The sequence below is a fragment of the Strix uralensis genome, chromosome 1 (assembly GCF_047716275.1).
Source record: "Strix uralensis isolate ZFMK-TIS-50842 chromosome 1, bStrUra1, whole genome shotgun sequence".
Classification (NCBI taxonomy): domain Eukaryota; kingdom Metazoa; phylum Chordata; class Aves; order Strigiformes; family Strigidae; genus Strix; species Strix uralensis.
This window is the reverse complement of record NC_133972.1, coordinates 114,752,588-114,773,924: the sequence shown is the minus strand read 5'-3', so window position 1 is coordinate 114,773,924 and position 21,337 is coordinate 114,752,588. Positions and strand designations below refer to the sequence as shown.

The window sequence follows — 21,337 nt, the reverse complement described above, 5'->3', positions numbered from 1 at the left end:
CATTTGTACATTTGGTTCTTTCCTATTTTATTGTTTAACTAAACAGAAAATTTCAGACCAAAGTCATCCTGCTGTGTTTCCATAGTGCTATTCAAGACATGACAAAAATATGCCAGAGAGCAATTTTACCAACGCCTGCCAGCTGCCCAACAACATGAGAAGTAAAATACATTCACTCTTAATAACTCACAGAGAAGTTTAAAAAGAAGAAAATACTATCAATTTCCAAACACAAAATAAAGACTTCAGTGAAAATGGCTACTAACTGTCCTATATTAAACTTATAGTAGTAATATTCTATATATATGTAGAAATGCTCCTTTTTGGGATCAGTGTAACTTATGAATACGTGTTTAAAGAAATCAGCAATAAATAGCATTTAACTGAGATTCAGGTTTAAAAAAAATGCTAAAAGTATTTGGGAAAACCTGTCTGATTTATTGATTGGACTCTAGTTTCATATGTTTTTTCTCCTTCTGATGATGGATATGATTAGTTTGTAAATAATATCCCAATAAACTTGTTAAACTGCCTTATAAATCAGTAGCTGTTAATTTTCTAGAGTGTTGTCGCAGAGTTAGGGAAAGCAGTTCACCAAAAGCACAAACAGAGGCAATTTGCATTTGACTTTCAAACCAAACTGACAGGTGAAATCTATCTAAAGGATGCTTCACAGATTTAATTGTCACTGAAGAGAACTCTAGCTGATTTAGGCCTTACATTCACAATTAATGAGCCACAGGTTTCTGACTGGTGTTAAATTAGACCCTGGCTAATTTCACACTAGTCAAAAATCTGGTGTGAAATTAACCAGGGTCTAATTTAACATAAGATCTTGCACTGCAGGAGCAATTCATATGCTACAGTGTAACTTGAAAGTGTTTCAGTCTCTATCTTATTACAATTTCCTTTCTTTTTTTATAAGGTCATCTTTTATGAAAGAGCATAGGACCTTGGAGCTCAAATACATTCCACTTCTATTTAACTAATCATTTTAATAATGCTCCTTAATGTAGCAAGCAACAGTAATATAATGAGAAAGAAGCATGTTTTCCCCACTTAAAAGAAGGCATATTCAGAAGATAATTACAGTTCACAGTACATAAAACACAGCATTCCTTAAATTTCTTACTCACTTGTTTCTGTGGCTGTAACAGTTATGTTGTGCCAAGAAGCTATCTCTCGGTCCAGAGGTTTAGTTGTAATGATTGTTCCATTGTGTTCATTGATGCTGAACAATCTCTTTAAATGTATGCCATGGACAATAGAGTACCTGCACCAAAAAAAGTAAAGAGATTCCTTAATAGTGAAGTGTTCCATCAGAGGCAAGGACATAGAAAGCTATTGTCAGTTGAGAAAACAGAGTTGCGCATATATACATATAAATGTGTGCTGCAACAACTCAGAAATCATGAAAAATGTACACTTATAAACATTTAAAATTCACTGCTGCCAAGATCAAAGCTCTTCTTTTTATAAAACTAAATATGTCTCAGATCTATATTAATGTGAACTGAATCTGAAATGCATTATTCATTCTTCTAAGTCAGGCTCACAGCAGGTGAATGACTTCGTTGAAAAGAAACAGCAAAAGTGCCACTTGTGAAATGAATAACACTAACAGCTAAGTGGAGGTATAATGACAAATCTATTTTATCATTGCTGACATGCTCTGATGCCAAGGGAATGGGCATTATAAAGGAAGACAGACAACTATCTGTAATGAGGTGACACCTAGGCAGGGTACAAAATCCTAATGCAGAGGATGATTACAAATGAGTCCAGTGTTCCTGAGTCTTCACTGAAAAGGCTCTGGATGCTATGTCCGTATGTGGACATGCACATGTGCACATACGTACATACCATTCAAATTGTTAAAGTCTAACCACTGGTCACAGGCCAGAGACAGACTGAAAAAGACACCAAGGATATTGGTTCAAATAGAAAGGGTATTTACCAATATCTTTCATAACATAAAAAAAGAAAGACTCTATGTCATAGTTCCTAGTGGAGTCTAGTTCATGGAAATTAAACCTGTTTGAAGAGTTGAAAGGTTCTTACCACTCAAGTTTGGAATTCCCACATGCAACTATTCCCTCTTTTTTTGTACCTTTAATTGTGCTTGACAAAGTCTTTCTATCTCTTGTTGGCACTTAGGACTCCAGCTCAGATTATTTGCCAGCAGTTGGATGACTCTCTAACTTGTTATTTATATTTACGTTTTGTCTGTTTTGAAAATCAGTCAGAGGATAAATCAAGGAACCAACACAACACAGTCAGTGAAAGTTCTTATCATTTGAGCCAAAGATCTGACATTTATAAACCTCTAGCTTAGGGATTTACAATTCAATTTCTTAATTATTTTTTTTAATGTGAGTATTCTTCACCCTCTGAATCCGAAGCTGACATTGGTGTTGTGTGTTGTTTGGGATGTTTTTTGGTAATCTGATTCTTGATAGATAATTTTCAGAAAATCTATGTTGGATATTTTTAGTCATTTTTTTATTATTGATGTAGTGAGGTTTTGTTGCATGTATTTTTTTACTTTGTTTGTTTTAAAACTGGGGTCCACAAGGCAGCACAGCTGGTTTTCTATATTACAAGCAACTGCTGTCATTTATCATAACAATGTTTTTAAAATTAGATTCATATGCATGGCACTTAGCCCAGTAAACAGAAGTGACATAACCTATTTTAAAAAAATTGAGTGATGCAATATATGCATCACTGTTTTGGGACTATACAGACATATTCACTTTGTAGCAAGGTCCATCAAAATATTTCAAACTAAGAAGTCATAGATAGGCAATGTGCTAAATGTTTTGCCGGAGATGTTGTAGTCATCTAAACAAACCACAAAGTGTATACATGTACATTTTTTAGGGGAAAAAAATGTACATATATATTTTTATTTATTCTTATTTAATTTAACCTATGACTAGCTTACTAAATAGTAAATGAATGTAAAATCATAACAAATGACCTTGCATTGACTAAACCTCTGACGCCATGACTATAGGTAGCAATACATATACATATGTATATATTTCTGCTATTGGGAATTTATACACCATAAATTATTTTGTGTCTCATCCACAGTGAGTTTGTCTAGTTTGTCTGAATTGCGCAGTACACAGTGACATCAAGTAAATCAAGAAGCTATTTTAATTATAAATCCCATGTTAAAGATTTATTACCTGTTTTCTCCCTTAAGAGACAGCAAAATTATTTTACGAAATTAAAAGCCTGGGGGACTCTATATAATATCTCTGTGGGGCAATTGTGGTAAATTTTTGTCATGGTGAGCTGAGAGGAGCCATGCATGAGCCAGTGGGGCTGGTCTGTGTCTCCCTCCCAGTGATGAGTCCATTTCTCCATATCTCCAGAAGTTATTAGGAACTGGGGGAACTGGAATACCTTCAGGCACTTACAGGTTTGGCTGTGATGCCCTAGCTCTGCTGCTATGCACAGTCTCTTCTGGGTCACTGTTTAAAATATTATCTCATCTCAAAGGTGCACAAACAAAGCTCATTTATTTAGATTTTGGGTTAGAGGTCAGAATTTAACCTCCTGTGCTGGTTTTGGCTGGGATAGAGTTAATTTCCTTCACAGTAGCTAATATGAGGCTATGTTTTGGATTTGTGATGAAAACAGTATTGATAACACAGGAATGTTTTAGTTATTGCTGAGCAGTGCTCACACAGAGTCAAGCCCTTTTCTGCTTCTCATACCACCCTGCCAGCAAGGAGGCTGGAGGTGCATAAGAAGTTGAGAGGGGACACAGGTGGGACAGTTGACCCTAACTGACCAAAGAGACCTCCCATACCACATGACATCATGCTAGGAAATAAAACTGGGAAGGTCTGCCATTGTTCGAGGACTGGCTGAGTATTGGTCATCTCATGGTGAGCAATTGTTTTGGGTTCTTTTGCATCACTTGTTTTTCTTGGGGTTGTTGTGGGTTCTTTTCCCTTTGTGGTTTTCCCTTTGTTTCTTCCTTTTTTGATTATTAAGCTGGTTTTATCTCAAACCATTAGTTTTCTCACTTCTACCCTTCTGATTCTTTCCTGCATCCCAACGGGTGGGGGAGTGAGTGAGCAGCTGTGTGGCCCTTAGCTGCCTACCAGGGTTAAACAACAACACCTAGAATAACCTAGGCTATCACAACAAAAGCATGATTAACTGTAATCACGAGACAAGGTAAGGAACAGAAATATGCTTTGAAAATCCCAACTACATTTATATTTGAGGCCTGTTCACATTTTAAGTTAGGTACCTGACTGGGCAGTCATCATCGTCTGGATCTCTAGCAGTTACAACACCCACCAGTGAGCCACTCATAGCCCCTTCAGCAATCTCCATCACATAGTTGTCCAAGGTGAAAACTGGAGGTTCATCAGCATCTTCCACGTTGATTTTGACAATGGTTTTGTCTTCAAATGGTCCATCTTTCAGAAAACGGTCATCAATATACCTGTTTACAACTTTTGCTTCAATACTGTATCTCCTCTTGCTCTCATAATCTACTCTCTGTTAAGAAAGAGAATGAGATGTGGAATATTTCTTTACATTTGAATTAAATACAGTTCAATAAGTGGAGTGAGATTAAAGACAAAATAGTGCTATTCTTTTGGGAATGTTTCAAATATAGTTACTTCTAAGATTTCTTTTTTATGTTAAAAACACTAAAACTGTGCTATGCTAATTGTGTGCTTTCACATGTAGGCTAGCCCTAATGTTACAGTTAAACATCACTGTAAAAGAAGTCTTCCCATAGAATGTCAGCCCTAAGAAAAACAATTTCTTCTATTAGTACTTTTATTTCCAACATAGATGTAACCTTAGTGAACACTATTCTTTACTCTTAAATAAACAGAGTGAATCAGTTTATCTGTAGCAGTTGAGTATGTTAAAATTTAGTCTGTAAAGGAAATAAATTCCAGAAGGCAAAAATGAGTGTTTAATAAACACATAGTTATATTAGTATTTTAGATGGTCATTATCTTCTGTAATTAAAAAAAAAGAAATGCTAAATAAATACCTTCCTGAATTGTAATAAATCCAAATAGAAAAAAGAAAAAAAAACCAAAACAACCCACAACAAAAAACAAGCCACCAAATTTATCGCATTCAGTTCTGCAGGGTCCTGGATTTCACTAGACTGTCAAACTCTATCATCATTTCAGATGATGACCCAGATAACCCAGAAATCTTCCTATGCAATTCCAAAATGAATTACACAGTATCAAAGCCTCTTATATATCTTAATTCAAAAACTGATGTCTTTTTTAGTGTGTTTAGTGTCTTTTCAAAGCTATGTCACAACAAAAACTCCACTGTCAATATATCTAATACTGTAACACATTCTGGCTTCAGTTAAATTTAACAGGAGGTGTTGGAAGTGAGGAAATATTGTGTACAATTTATTGATAAAGATTTCACAGATGATGCACAGAAGAGATAGAACATTTTCTCACAATGGGATACACTGTGTTGCACAGCTAGGAGTAACATTAAGATACTTTGACTGCCACTATTGTATTCAGCAGTAATAGGAATGAGTTAAAAAAAGTAAACAGAAAGAAAAGCATGTTTCTTTTTATCCCCCAATATCCCAATGAAATCACAAAGCCTGAAGAAAGAAAAAATAGTAGAATCCAAAGCAATAGGCCTTTTTTAAACATCTACCTTGCTTGAGGAGGTTCTTTCTAGTTTTTAGAGATTTTTTAAAGAAAGTTTCTGAGATCTCACCTTTTTTAATAAGATAATTCCTTCTTGAGTCTCATTGTTAGTAATGATGTCAAAAGCATCTGAGCTATCTCCTTCAATGAAATAATTCATGGCTGCATTCTCCCCTATGTCGCTGTCTTCTGCAAAGACTTTGCCTACAGTAGTTCCCACAGGAGCCTCTTCAGAGACGTTCATATAGTAGAGTCCTAAAGAAACAAATACTGGCACAGTTTAGTGAACTGCCACGGTTAATAGCTGCTGTAGCTATGATGGCCCAAGGCTCTCAGAAAGTTGGGGAAAGTCCCAAACTTTTATTAGAGCAATGGATCTAATCCGACTATGGATAGATCTTGGGGACAGGGAGTGGCAACCTTCCCACTAGTGAGTCCTCGTCTCTCAGCTGCACTTTAACGTAAAGAGGTAAGGAGAACCAACAGGGTGAAAGAACAGTGGAGGGCAGCACTTTCCAACTGCATTTCACTAGTTCTTCCTGACCACCCAGCTAGCAGCTCCCAAATCTGCTAGAAACTCTCTGGACAGAGAGGGTCACATCATTTGCTTCAACATTTACGGTATCTGTCAGCAAAGAATGAAGAGAGGATAAAAAGAAAGAAGGTGAGTGAAAATGCTACTAAATATCCCATTGCTCAGATTTTAGGCTTAGATAGAGCAAACTATATGGAAAGCAGTTTAGTAAGTAATTTGTCTCCAAAGCCTAGTGATAAAAACATCAGGCTTGAGGTGTTTTGTAATGATACAATCTCTTTTCCTCCTCATTTTTGAGCTTTTGTGGGGGATTTTTATTTCATTTTATTTTTATTTAAATTGGTATGCTGCAGTCAAAGCACAGACCTGTTCTGAAAAGACCTACCAGTGAACTTAACAGAAAAACAGCAGATCTAAATTTCCTCAAGACTTCAACTACTGTAAGTAGCCTATACTCACGCTGTTGAAATTTAGGTGGATTGTCATTGATGTCAGAGAGGTTGATGGTAACAGTGGCTGTTGCTGAAAATGCTCCTGCTTGCCCAACCATATCTTTGGCTTGGATGATGACCAAATACTGATCTTTTGTTTCTCTATCCATTTGGGAAGCCATTCTGATGACCCCTAAAAATGAAAAGTATAAGATAATAACATAATAGTCCCATTTTTTCCCAACATCTGACCTATGGATATAAAATGGACACAGTTAACATTGAACACAGTTATGAATTTACATTCTAGACAGTGCATAGCACAACTGTCCTAATACTGGGAATCAATACTCATGGCAACATCTAGGCTGTATGACAGATCCATTCTGCATAGTTAGAGTTCTGGGGAGCAAAATGCACTATATATCTCCTCTACCATATATAACCATCTTTCTTCCACAGAAATCAGGATTTTGGAGGGATGTCACATATCTGTGGTTTCTTCAACATAGTTAGGAATGTCACCTAATGAGTTGCAGAGCTGTTAACCCAGCAGTGTTCTTAAGACCATTTGTTGGATGGGGTACTCAGAATCCAACTCCTTTAGAAGATAATTTGTTAAATAAAATGTTGATTCTCTAGAGAGAAATAATTTCAACTTCTTAGGGGAAATAAAGGCTTGGGGGTTTTTTAGATCTAGAAAGATGTACAACTATAGGGTGGTATCAGTTGATCTTTGTATTGAAATGAAAAAGACATTTTTGCTTGCATCTATTTTATGTTAGTCTATGAATGTTTTAAAGTTACAAGATCATTTGTAGTACCTGTCTTTGGCTCCACAGAGAAATAAGGCTGTCCCTGAATGAGACTGTAAAGCAGACGGGCACTATTCCCATAAGAAGGATCATCACCATCTGTAGCTGTTACCTGTGTAACTGAAGTACCTCAAGGAAAAAATAAAATAGATTATGTTTATTTTCTTCTTGTATATAAACATAAACTGTTTAAAAACCTTTTAACATACCAGTTATATTAGCAAACAGTCCTGAAAATTTACAGGAGCAAATAGCACCTTCTAAAATTCATCACTAAAAAGGGAAAATATTTCCTCGGCAACTATTCTTGTTGCATTCAAATTTTCAATAAAAATAAAAATAGATAGCGTGTGACTTTTCAGCACTATATTTATGTTTCTTAAAATACTACATATCTTATACCTTTTTCTGTAATTTCTGATATGTGAATGGAGTATAGCAAATTGTTTCTCCTCCCTTTGTATATTCTTCAAAGTATTTTATAGAACTTTCCCATGGGAATAAGAAAACACAGCTACTTTATCACCAGTAAGCCCACTGGTGATAAAGAAATTAATTGTTAGCAAGCAAAGCAGCCAAGAAGTATAAAAAGGCTCTGATAACATTTTTCATCCTTGAGTCTTTAATGAGCCTGTCCCAGTGCAAGAGTGACGGCAGAATCCCCAGTGACACAGCAGAATCAATCTGCACAACTTAATTTTATCTCTGTCTGGAAGCTGGTAATATCCTAAACAAAAGATTGACAACAATCTCATGGAACCATCAGTGACGATTGTCCTTTAAAAGAAAATATTCATGGTAGCATCATTTTGTAAGATAATAATTATTTTTGTCTTTTTTTCCTCACCTAGGTTCTGCATAAGAATACAAATATCACTTCTTGTGAGGAACAGCAGGAAATCAAGCTACTTTCTAAAACTTTCTGGCATACGTTCACATGGTTGCACCTGCTTACCAATATAGTTGTACAGTTATGCTGGAGGAGAAAAGAAGAAGAAACGATGGAGTGCAAACAGTTAGACCAGAAACACCTTTTTGTGACAAATTCAAATTTGATAGTTATCCCCAGTAAAACAAATATATTCATTTCTAAGTTTTCAAGCAGTTCAATAGTTTCTATTTTTAAACAGAAATGAGGAAAGCTTTCTCATATAAGTACATGCTGAATGACATTTTCATTATTTAAAAAAATAGTTCTTGCATTTTCTCTCAATTTATTCAGCAGCACTTCAAGTGATTCCATAATGCATGTTATCTTCTCTCAGAGTGGAGGTACACTAAAATGTTATTAATTGCCACCAACTTTTGGAGTTATATGTCCTTCAAAATGCACCTACAATACCAAACTTCTGAAATTTAGGTGTGTATTAAGTGTGTGTATAGATGTATACATATATATGCCGTTCCCTATTGCTATGGAGAAATTTTAAAGATAAAATAACAGATTAATATTTCATCAGGACACATATATGCTTCAGAAATAACAGTATTTTTTAATAAGACTGAAGGGTAAAGGAAATCTTCAGCTACAACACTGTTAACTTGAATTCAGCTGTCGTCTATGGAATCTGTTTGAATTAATACAGGAAACTCATCCTATAAGACACTTTAGTATGACTAAAATGTAGTTTCTTTAAAAAAAAAGGAAAAGGAGTGCTAGTTAGGAAGAGATCAAGAGCTATGAATAATCCAATAGGTACAGTCTGTTATAAATGCCATTTTCTACTAAATATACCCAAGTGTCCACAACTATGTTTAGAAATGGACTTGTTTACAGCATCATATTTCATCAATCAGGAATAAAATCTAACATGTATAGGACTGCAAAGTTATCATTACAGCTTTTGTGCATCTCACTCATTTAAAGGTAGGTTTCTTTTCTATAGTTTCTAACCAGTAGAAAGAAATGTTGAATGTTAAACCAGCATTTGCTCCTTCTTTAAGCCCCAGCCTACTTTTCTGCTTGTCTGTTGACTCTTCCAGAGCATAGCAGAAGGCAGAATCATGGAATTTGCCCAGCTGGGCTCAGTAAGATGCAGCTGGTGGTTATAATGGAAAGGTGAGCATGAAAGTGGCATCTGGTAAAGAGGGACCTGACCTGGAGGGAAACAGTAACAGTTCTCTCATACTCTCAGGAGGAAGACTATTTTTAAACTGGGGTGGCAGGAGATCATGTAAAGAGAGGGCTATGGTTTCTCAATTTTTTTAGGACAAAGTCTTCATGATCACTGTATGAACCTCTATATTAAATATAGATTATGTAATAAGCAGAAGAAAAATGTTATCCTGGGTTTAGAATACTTTTTCAGTTTTTAATTTTCTCTTCCATGAAGCCCATATTTTTTTACACATTTAACCCACGGCAAACAAAGCAAGCCATTTGCTGAATGAAAACATGTTTACCTAGACATCTGTACTTGAGCGATAGAAATTACAATGTTAATATTATGTACTCGAAAACTCCAAAAAGCCATTTTTTATAACTCCATGGTTGGGAGAAGAATAATTGATCAGATGCAAATAATATCTTTTAAAACCATCAATTAACATATAACTCCCCCTCCCCCAACAAACAATTTAAAAAAACCCCAAAACTCCACCGCTTGATAGTCCAGCCATGACATGATATAATTGACAGTGCAACCATGATACAGTTTCACAACATCAATGTGAAAATGGATATCATGGCAGAGACAAATTAACTGAATATGTCTGTGGGCTTTGAAGCAAGCATTTTTGAATATTGGAGTCTGTGTGATGTTGATATAAAGTTTAGCCCCAAATATGTGTTTTGTGTACACAGTAATGCCTTAAACTGGATAGTAAACACGCTTATACATTTTTTTCTTTTTATTAACTTTATTTAAGGCAAACATTTTGCTGATTGCTGTATAAGATTTTTACTTTGTATTCCTACAGCTTTGGTTTTACCCTTCTTGGCAAAACATAGTAGTGCCACTTATATATTGCAGCCCATTAGGTAAATTATAGGGCTCTCATATGGCAAATAGTTACTCATTTTTCTAACTAGAGCTTGAAATCTATAAAAATGTGAAGTACTGATATATTATTGCATCTGAGTCTTAACCATTCCATCAGATATACTACATTTGTACGAGTCCAACAGCAATATGGAAGACACTTAATGTAAAATTGTACCAAATGCCTGAGGGAAAACCATAGTCCTATACTCTCAAAAGACAGTCCTATGAAAGGTGACACACTTTTCATTTGCTGTGACACTTGCATTTAAAATCCTAATAAAATTTAGTACTGAAGATGAAAGAGAGCTAAGAAAGAAGTAAAAAGTATTCATATTTATTGGCAGATTAGTGTATATACATATTGACATTTGTGCCTAACTTTAGGCAAAATTATCTGTGCCTATTTTCTGTTTTTCTGTGGTTCTCTGAGGCAAGTGGCTGGTTGTGAATTATTCTCTCCTTGCTTTCTTAGTTCCAGACAAAATGTTCCTTAACAGTGGACTTCTTTCCCGAGTATTAACCATTCTTCCATAGAGTGTTTTCTGTAAGGAAATTACTAGGAGATCCCAGGTTAGCATCAGTGAGCTGAACTGCTGCTAGAGAGCTCTGAAACAGAGTAAAGGCCGTCTTTCTATTGCACTGTATCATTTAAACCATCTGCACCCTTTACTATACAAGAGGATGTTCTATTTTACATTTTCATTTTAATGAACTATTAAGGTATCGATGCTGCAAACTTTAGTTGGTTACTGTTTCTACCTACTGGGAGGTTAGAAATTTCCTTGTAAGGATTAATGCTTTAGAATGTACACTGACAGAGGTTTCACCTCAGAAGTGTAGTCCCTACCCTTTGAGAAGCAGTGTAAGTGAGCCCAGAGGAGTCCTCATGGTGTGGCTCAGCTGTTTCACTGGAGCTAACCACTGTTAAGGTATATACTGTTATATACCACTCCACTTACATTCTATATGGCACACATACACATTAGTATGGCAGTAGTGTAGCAGTGTCTACATGGAAGAAGTAGGTGAAAGAATAATCTCTGAAATAGCTATGGTATTAGTGCTAGAGAAGTCAAACAGAAGAAGCAGTGTAGAAAATATTTCAAGACCCATAAGACTGACTTAGATTCACACATCATACAGTGGATGATTTCAAATCTGTAAGTTTACTATTTCAGGTAGCCTGTGTCTGAAAGAGAAGGCACACAGGGATCTTATTTTTCATCTATTCTGACAAATGGGAGGTGGTGTTACTTCTGATTTTCTGGGGTTTTTTTTCATTTCTTATATTTCTACAATTTACTGGAATGGGGTTTTTTTAATATATATAATCTTGCAGGAATATCACAAAATAAATAATATTTTTTGCACTTTAATCTTATGCTGAAGTGATATGGTATTTTAGGAATTTAAATATATAATAGATGACACAGGAGATTGCATAAAGGCTGCAGAGCCTTTAATTTTTAGGGTTATCAGTTTATAGACAACTCAAGTCAATACATATTGAAACTTCTCATCTGTCAACTGCTGTTGGTTTTGGCCATAAGTACCACCCTACTTAACTTTAAAATTTTTTTTCCATATAGCCATCATTAAAACAGGAGCTCATCATCAGGACAGGAAGATAAAATAGAAGGAATACTTAAGTCAATTCTTGATATACTTCTGTGAATAGTTACAGGTCTGTGTGAGTATAAATCAAGCCACACAAAATTAGCAGCTATTTTAAAACCATTTTTATAGGAGACGAAATGCCTCATAAGCAATGTTTTACCACAGGAAAAAGAAAAAGAAAAAAGAAAAAGTTGAAGTCCTAAAGCTGTATAATCCCAGATAAAAATACCCTAGTCAATGAACTATGCCCAGTATTACTGCAAGCACATTAAAAAAATACAAAGGTCCTTGACAAGGCACCTGTCTTGCTGTCTCCAAACTTCAGTGAATGAGCAAGATGCAAAGACCAGAATCACCCTCAGAACAAGCAACTGATTATATTAGAAAAAGTTATTTGACCAAGAGCTCAGATGCAGAAGTCTTGAGATAAATGTCTGTGTGCACGGAAGAAAGTGGCAGTGAAGAAACAATCGTAGACCCAAAAGTGATTTCCCTGGTAGAAGGTGATATAAGCAGGGTGACTAGGAAATAAATTGATTAAATGGATGTCTTTTGTAGCTATTGCTGATAGTGATAATGAGATACTGCTTCCTGGCAGAAATTAGGATACTAACCCCACTTTTGATTAAACCTTAGGCATGAATATGCTTTTCTTGCAACAGTTATCCCGGCTGGCAGAAGAAAATAAAAGTTTACAGCTCCCTGTGAAAGATTCACTGAATCTGCCCTAAAAGTTGAACTGGTAATGCTGAATGAAACATAGTTTTTATTACCTTTTATGATCACTGATGTTATTATGTTAATGACCTCATTAATTCATACAGTTTTAAGTAGCACAATAGTTTTATTTCTTTTCAATATTATTTGTAATAGAAATAACTGAAAGAGATAGGGGTACAAATATAAAAGATTATGGGGATTCTTTCTGTAAAGTTTAAAGAATCCAGTTTTCAATTGATTTTTAAGAAAGTTATTTAGAGATAGCAGCATCTATAACATGCTTATGTCAGCTGCATTCACACTGTGGATTTTTTTAAGTGTTTTAAGTGTATGTATATACATATTATGTATGCATATGTGTATGTACACTTATTTGTATCTATACACCAATATTTGTCAGATGTTGACTTAGCTTTATATGTGTTTTATTAAGTTTCCAGACACATGACAGATCCTGGTACAGGTCTGTTTGATCATGTGGGGGTGGGAAAGAAGAAGTGCAGGGATTAAGTTTTTCCTTTTGACAGGAAAACTACAATTCATGTGCTCAGGAAATCAGAAGGTGGTCCTTCACTGCACACCATCTAAACCAAAAGAAGATAAGCTGACTGATAGGAAAGAGTCTTGGCAGTGTAAATAGATAGGCATCTGAAGTGCTAAGGCTTGGACAACAGGCCCAAGCCAGAGTTGACCTATAGATGAATCCTGTATATTTTATAACTGATAACCATTGTGCTAGTAGGTATTGTACTAAGTTATAACAACCCACTTATGCTGGTGTAAAAAGTGCTAAACCATTGAAATACTGAAGCCTGAACAACAGGCCCCAAGCCAAAGGTGCTAACTCAGCATGTAGTCATTAATGAAATATGTAAACTCGCTAGTGAAAGATGCAGCTTAGACAAAATATAATCAGTAGTGAGGAGAGAATGTATCCAACTTTCCTTTTGTAGCCTTGTACAAGGCTGAGGACCCAAGTATTTGGCCTTGTTAGAAACTCCCTTGGTTTCCCCCACCAAGCCCTGGCCAGGCTTTGGGTGGAATCCAACAGGAGAATGAAACCAGATATTTTCCGCTCAAAAGAAAGGTGCCAGTTATTCTGGCTTGTCAATCTCTGGTATATAAGGCTGGGTCCGTTTGCAGCGACTTTGGATGCCTCACCTATGGGTGGACGCACCGCGTAGGATTTCCCACTTGCCGGGACAGGCTCTCCAAATCCTCGCTGTAACCGGGGCTCCCCAGCGTCTGCGGATCTGGATGATGATGATAATATATGCAAGTGGTGATGTATTTCTCTTAATCACTATTCTCTCTCTCTCGTGTAGTAATGATTTGATGCATTACCCTGTATTTTCCCGTTTGTTGCTTTAAGTGCACTAGTCTGCCTTTTCTTACCGCATGTTTTCTGTATTACTCTGTTACATTACTTGGTTATCACCAGTAAAATACGCCTACTCTTTTCACTCTGGTGTCCGAGTTTAATTGGTATCCTTAATCAGCAAAACAACATCATACATGGTGTGAGGGTGGTTATCACATCAGCCCCACATCAGCTTCATACCATTCTTGTTCTGAACCCATTATTTATAGGAGGAAACTACCCCTGTCTTTGAGGGGGAAATCGTGAGTGCCTGTGATGTGAATGTGATTCTCTTCCAGTTACAATACATTATGATTTATACTATGCAGAGTATAATAATGACATATTGTTTTATTATTGAGCAGAATCAGAGTAGACTGAAGGATGGTGTTGAGTACCTTTCAGTTCAACCAAGCTTATATTTATGTCCTTTAAAAGAGACAACTGAGGTCAGAGGACTTTAAAGTTTACATGCATGCTACTTTTCTTTCAGATTGGTAGAAGCCTGAAGAGCTGACAGGTTGTAACAATAATCATACAATGAACAACTTTCTAGAGATTATGGTACTATACTGATTGAAAAAGTAGTGAAAACTGTCAGCCCCAACTCTCTTTTGCAGTATCAACTGGCTATAATGCTCTACCTATTTCAAACAGTGACGTTATATTTTTAAACAAGTAACAATTTCAGTGCTGAATCACCGATGGGAAAGACAATTCTCTAGTCAATTCAAGCATGTATCTGGATTCTGTAAAAGGACTTGGATACATGTAGGTACCTAGATATTTAAAATCAAATATGTTAACTAGAGTTGTGCACAGCCTTCAGTTTAATCTTACACCTTTGCAAATTTCCAAGCTTGTATAATAGTTTACTTTCTCCACTCTGAAGGGTGGTCTATAAAATATGCTATTAAGATTTCATATCAACACAGCTATCTAGAAAAAAATCAGGAAATAAAGACTTTGGTTCATAGCATGTCATACCTTCAGGTGACATCTCTGGAACAGTGGCCATATAAGGTCCATCCAAGAACTGTGGTTCATGATCATTGACATCTCGAACCTTGATAATAAATTCTGATTCAGGTTCAACAGGAAGCTGGGTGCTCCTGTTAATTGCTTGTGCTCTTAGGGTGTAGAAGGGTTTTTTTTCTCGATCCAGCTTTTCTGTCACGTAAATTTTGCCATTATTTTCATCAATGACAAAAATGTTTCCAGCTCCCTCTCCAGTCAAAAGATATTTTAGGTTGCCATCCTGCTTGTCTAAATCTGATTTCAGCTGCAAGTACAAAACACAAAAATAAACCACATTTTTGGAAGAATAAAGTTTTGGAATATTCATTTAGGCTTTGTTTGTTTTCATTCAACAGTGAACCCTGTCACTAGCAAGCCTTCTTGGATACTAATATTTAAAAGAGGGTACTGTCACATTTTCAGCCAGTTGTGGCTCAGTTTTAAAGTAATGGTAGAACAGACATATAAATGCATGGTAAACCTGAAAAAAGATGTTTCAGCCACTTTGAAGTGAAGGGAATGAATATAAGTACCTATTTTAGTTCATTGTTTTATCAGCTCCCATAAACTTCTGAAAACAATACAAAGGTCATTAAACTTTATCTAATTTTTGTATTACAAATTACAAATGAGAAGTGTACTTTGTAATTATTTGCAATATTAAGTGTAAATATGAGAGTCAGTGGTGTTCTATTTCTGTTGAAATGTTAAAGAGAAGAAAAGCCATTCTGTGGTATAAGCCTGTATTATTTATTCTGAAATAAATTGATAGACATTTTCCATTTCTTTCCATGATGATCGGCATTGTCTGTTGTCCCTTATGTCTCTAATGAACTTTATGATGATTCCTCTGATGAAGCTGATCCCTGGAGACCATTGTGGTCCAGCTGTATTTGTTCATGACAACAAAATAGTTCTGTTAATGTTAACAATATGTAACAGTACTTCTTTAATAGCAATAACTTAATTTTTTAACATGTCAAGCATCCACAGCTGAATTTTATGGGAACAACAATTTCTAGCATATCATTAATTCTCTATTTTTTTCTTTATTTATTTTGGGTTTAGAACAAAAGGTGTCAAAATCTCTAAGAGCCTGGATAATCATTGAAAAATCCAATATAAAAACCCCCCAACTTTTATTCAGCCTGTTTCTCCTACAAAGCAGCAGGTTTTAAATGCAAATAATGTCTACCTGTTTTTATGATTATTGATCTCATCATTTTGCTTCATGCTTGTTAACCTTACAGCTCGGTGTAAGATATGAGGCTACAGAGTGGGAAAGTAACTACGGGGTGTAAAGGGCATATTCCGCTGTTGGATTTACTCAACATATTTTGTAATAGCTTCTGAAGTTGCAAAAAAGAATTTAACTTTGTCCGTGCCTTTTGAAGATCTTCATAATGCATAATTGTGTGCATGCATCAAATGGATAGTTTATTCAGAATGTGACTGGGACACTGCTCTGAGATAGAACAGTTTTGAGTTCCTGCACTGAGTTTTGTCAGGGTATTTAAGCCCCAAATTATAGAGTTAATTCCCCTTGCCACTACAAGAGAGAGAATTTTCAAGGTTAGGTAGTTCAGAACCATTTAAAATATGAACAAATTAAAGTCAAATGTTTTCAACGGAAGTAGTCTGCAAAACATGGAGCGGATTCACCCCTTTATGAGTGGACTGGTTGAACTCATTTTAACACCATTCAAATTTGGCATCTGGTTAAGGGTCACCACAGATCCTTTTTGATCCATAAATCTTTGTTTCTTTGTCATGAACCCCAGGGCATGGGAAAGGTGATGAATATCTAGATCTTTAACCTAAGATGGGGTTCAGATGTGATCACAGAATGCATCAAAGCCTTAGAGACTGGAAGCATGCCTCTGAATGGCTGTTTAGACTTAACCTGTGTTGAACCACTTCACTCAGAATCATTTATCCCCAAAAAATTTTCATGACCTTGACCATGTTAAATGAGAGGTCTCTTACAAATGATATTTGCTGAGAAAGCATACTGAAGGCTCTCAGTTTACCTGTATTATTAAGCTAGACACAAAAGAATAAATTGTCTTACTGTCATAAATGAGAACTGGGAACAAGAATTTATGTACTTGCCCTCATACATCTGCCATTGCAGTGCTGATGGACACATTTGTTTTTCTTAAACATGATAATGAAAAAGGTTTCATGAGTCTACATCAAATAAAATTTGAAGATTGAGCTCTGAATCTGACTGCAAGAAGTTGATATGGAATAGTGACTTAAAAAGAGACTGTCTACCTTTTTATTTTTATTGATGCAGTTTCCTTCAGGGCTTTATTTACTAAGAATTCATGAGTTGATCATAGACTATCACTTCATTTACTGAAAGCAGATCATATTCTACTCTATAAAAACAAACAAGTAAATATGTCTGATTAGACAATGTTTAGAATGCAATAAATTAACCACAATATTCAATAAAAATTTCCCTAGTTTACCTGTGAGAAACAGAAAGGCAAGATTATGACATTTTTCTAAAGCTGTATGAAAATACGTGACATGTATGAAATTTCTTTTCAGGGAACTGTTTTCCAGCTATGGGAAAAGTAATAATAATTAAAAATGAGTATGTCTACACTTGCTCTTTCAGAAGTGAAACATCACACTTCCATAGTAGTTACTTCGAAGGGGCTGTGAAAAAGTAATTAATGAATTTTGAGCACTTCACCCTTTGGGCCCAATTAAATTTTAGTGCTAGTTAATTAGCAGTTAAACTTATTTTGGTTCATTCATCTAGAAAGTGCCTTAAAGAAAAGAAAACTAGATCTCCAGATTATAATTACTTCTAGCATACAAATAATAATAATAATAATAATAATAATAATAATGGAGAAAAAGGCAGATAAAGCCTCATTAAGACAATTATCTTAAAGCACATTTTTAAAGGAGGGTGAAAAATAATTGCTCGTTGTGCTAAACCTACGTTAATCTAATGAACCATGCAGATTCCTGTAGTTTCTCAGTGGTAAAAGGATTTAGTATTAATCTGCTTCATTAAAAATTAATGAGGGGTAAATCAGCTGCTACTTAGTGTAATAGAAAATCATGCTAAACACTGTTTGTAAACTACACTGCACTCAGTATGGCTGCCTTGATGCAGTGCCAAAAATAGCACAAGCAAATTGCCAGATGTTAATAAATGAGTCCTTCACTTTCATTCAGAAGACAGAAAGGAAATATTCAGCTTGATACCTTTGTCTTCTGTGTATAGAACTAGTTTTAGTAACAGAGTAAATGTGAAGTTTCCTTGACAGCAGACCTAAGTGAAGGAAGGTCCTTGGTACTGCCATGACCTCCAGCTTTTGGAGTTCTCTGACCTTAAGTCAGGTCACAAGAAAGGAGAGATGTTGTGCTGCCTATTTACAGCTCCCTGAGCTCCTCTTTCTACCTTTCTTGATATTACTAGGTCACTGGAGATGCTTGGTCTTCCAAGTCAAGGTAGTAAGCTGCTAATCAGCACATTAGATCTAACCTTGTACCGTCCTTGAATAATTACTTATCATACCTGTCCAACATACACAGGCACCACTGAAGTTTGTTCCTCAGTTGCAAAAAGTGGCTCCCACACCCAGCCACGTTTCACTCTTCGAACTGCTGTGAAAGACTGATCTGTGTTTTGAGTGCTGCAGTTCTGCATGCTTGGAGAGCAAGGGCAAAGTTGAACCAGCATCAGCATGAGAGATAACAATGCAAAACAATTCATGCTGAACCCTTCTTTCAATCAATTTTCATCTGTGGAAGAAGAGAAAAGAAGAAAAAACTTTGAAAAAGCATCACTTTTGTCTTTACACTTTTACATATTGATTCTGTGCTAATATAAGAACTGATTTCCAGTGTTAAAACCTCCTCCTCTCCCTAAAAGGAAAGAGCTGAAACAAATTCTCTTTCTGATTAAAATAGAGATTCTCTTAGAGACTCTGGCATGAAAGTCAAGTGTTCAACTTTCCTTTATGAATATCCTACACAGGGACTTTCTATGCAAAAAAGGAAAATCATCCTTCAATTAATTCATCTTCCAAATTAAGCTGGGTAATTGTATTGTGTAGCCTAGGAATAATTTGATTGGAATAATTGTATGTTTCTGCTTAGACAGGGCTCATTTTGAGCTGCAGTCACAGAACTGCCTGAAGGGTGAATGTCTAGCCTTAGTGGCCCTGATGACTGACAGCTGAAAAAGAGCAGTGCAGATATTTTTTTAACCTCTTCTTTCCCTCTTTCTCAACTCAGCAAAATGCCTGCAAAAATGCTGAAGGTGGTAGGGTGCCATCAAGAAGCAGAAAAATGTGCAACTTTCTCCTTTCTGATCAATAGGAATTGTCTTAACTGATTTTACCACCTCTGACATTCTTGTCTTCAGTTAAACAAAGGGAAATGCATCTTGAAAGCTGTAGGTTTCTGCAGCTAGTTTCACTGGCACAATGTATTCTTTCAGAAAATGAAGGCTTTGCATAAACTATATGCATTTATTGACTTCTCAGTGATTTTTGGTACAATAAATGAAACTCTGAATTTTAAATAAAGTGCAATGCTCAGTTAAGAATGGCCATCTTCTAAGAGGCAAGAAGGAAAATTTTCAAAATCCCTATCACACACATTTCAAATCTTAAAACCTTAAAACTTGGCAATGGCATTAGCTGTTCTTTTCAAGGCTTGAAGAATAACATTTTCTCTGCAGGAGTAGTGTGATTTATGAATTTATCACATGCCAGTCAGGTTGCACAATACAATGGAAAAAATATTTGGCTGCATTTACTTTAGGCCTGAAAAATCCATGAGCCTTTTACCTGTCCAGGATAAAATATGAATTTATGTATTTTAAGATAATGATTTAAATAATAATATTATAAATACCCATCCTTATACAAAGGGAAATGCCATAATTGCTTAAAATAACAGACATGTCATATGGACAACTCTTTCTTTCTTTTCATGTCATATGGACAACTCTTTCTTTCTTTTCATGTCATATGGACAACTCTTTCTTTCTTTTCAGCAATTTTACATGACATTGAAGATAATTCTGTTAAAATGTAATCTGCATATGCATATTTACTGAGAAAAAAATAAAGGAGTTCTAACAGTAAGGCATATAGAATTGTGGGCATTGAGGTGCACATTCCAATTTCTTAACATCTTCTGTTTTTCAACTGTAAAAATGTAACAATGCAAGACGAAACTTGAATGGAAGGAATGTGACTTGTGTACTCTTGTTTCAGCTTTCTGTGGAAAATTACTTATTTTTTAAAGCTGCAAGAATAATATTTGTGACATGGAAGACAAGGCCAACAAAGCTCAATTTGGGTCTCAAAGCTTGAGTCAGTTTTAAAAGGCCTAAAGGCCTTAGAGACTCTCTCTGTACAACAGGTGTATTTAATGCTAAGTGGTAATTTGCACAGAAACTAATCTTGAAAATGAACATTCATTCTATTGCAGTACATACCAAAGGACAGACAACTGAAACAATGAAAGCTGAATAGTCAAAGAGCCCTTTCTGAGGAATCATAAAGAAATTAATTTCAATCACTATTTAAATGAGGAGACAGGTGTTCAGTCTAGGCTATATCAAATGCTTCTGGCTAACCATTGTGTTTTGACCACTTGTTCTAACAGCATCCACCTTGTTCAACAAAGTATTTCAGGCTTGTGGGGCAGTATGTCATGCAGAGTGAATGCCAAACAAACACTCATTATCAAACTCATCTGACAGACACCATGTATACACATCAACACATCAAGAATATGGAATATGGCTACACTGGTCTACTCTTGGCCAACTTTTAGCAATGCACTCAGCAGTTAGCCATCACCAATGAGCAGCTTAAGCGCATAATTAATATTCTGATCTGTTTCAGTGTCTCCTTTTTACTAATTCATGTTAATAGTCTATGATACATGGATTCAAGCATCACACCTCGGACAAACTGGGCAGGAATAAACATTTTTAAATTTTGACATGTTGCACATTGTTATGTGTATAAAAAGACTTTAACTTGAAAATATGGACAGTAGTCAAATTATTGTAAAAAACCCATAAAGCTATGTAATGGAATTGAGAGTTATATGTATTTCTGTTTTTCTCTTCTCTGCTATATCAGACATACTCAATTTGCCTTTAACTTTCAGGACCTTTCAAAGCAT

General features: G+C 35.6%; 1 protein-coding gene across 11 annotated transcripts in view; it reads right to left on the bottom strand.

Annotated features, from left to right (window-relative positions):
* The window catches only part of CDH19 (cadherin 19), a 125,411-nt gene that overhangs the window by 28,620 nt on the left and 75,454 nt on the right, over nucleotides 1–21,337 (bottom strand). For 10 of the 11 annotated variants that reach the window (XM_074877566.1, XM_074877574.1, XM_074877556.1 and 7 more), the window contains 7 exons: nucleotides 18,705–18,931; nucleotides 15,131–15,425; nucleotides 7,472–7,591; nucleotides 6,676–6,840; nucleotides 5,752–5,936; nucleotides 4,277–4,530; nucleotides 1,137–1,273 (listed from right to left, as the gene is read on the bottom strand). In XM_074877566.1, the coding sequence (XP_074733667.1) occupies nucleotides 1,137–1,273; nucleotides 4,277–4,530; nucleotides 5,752–5,936; nucleotides 6,676–6,840; nucleotides 7,472–7,591; nucleotides 15,131–15,425; nucleotides 18,705–18,902 (1,354 nt within the window). In that variant the 5' untranslated portion in view covers nucleotides 18,903–18,931. The remainder of the gene's footprint in view (nucleotides 1–1,136; nucleotides 1,274–4,276; nucleotides 4,531–5,751; nucleotides 5,937–6,675; nucleotides 6,841–7,471; nucleotides 7,592–15,130; nucleotides 15,426–18,704; nucleotides 18,932–21,337) is intronic. The other variant, XM_074877638.1, reaches the window with a different exon arrangement.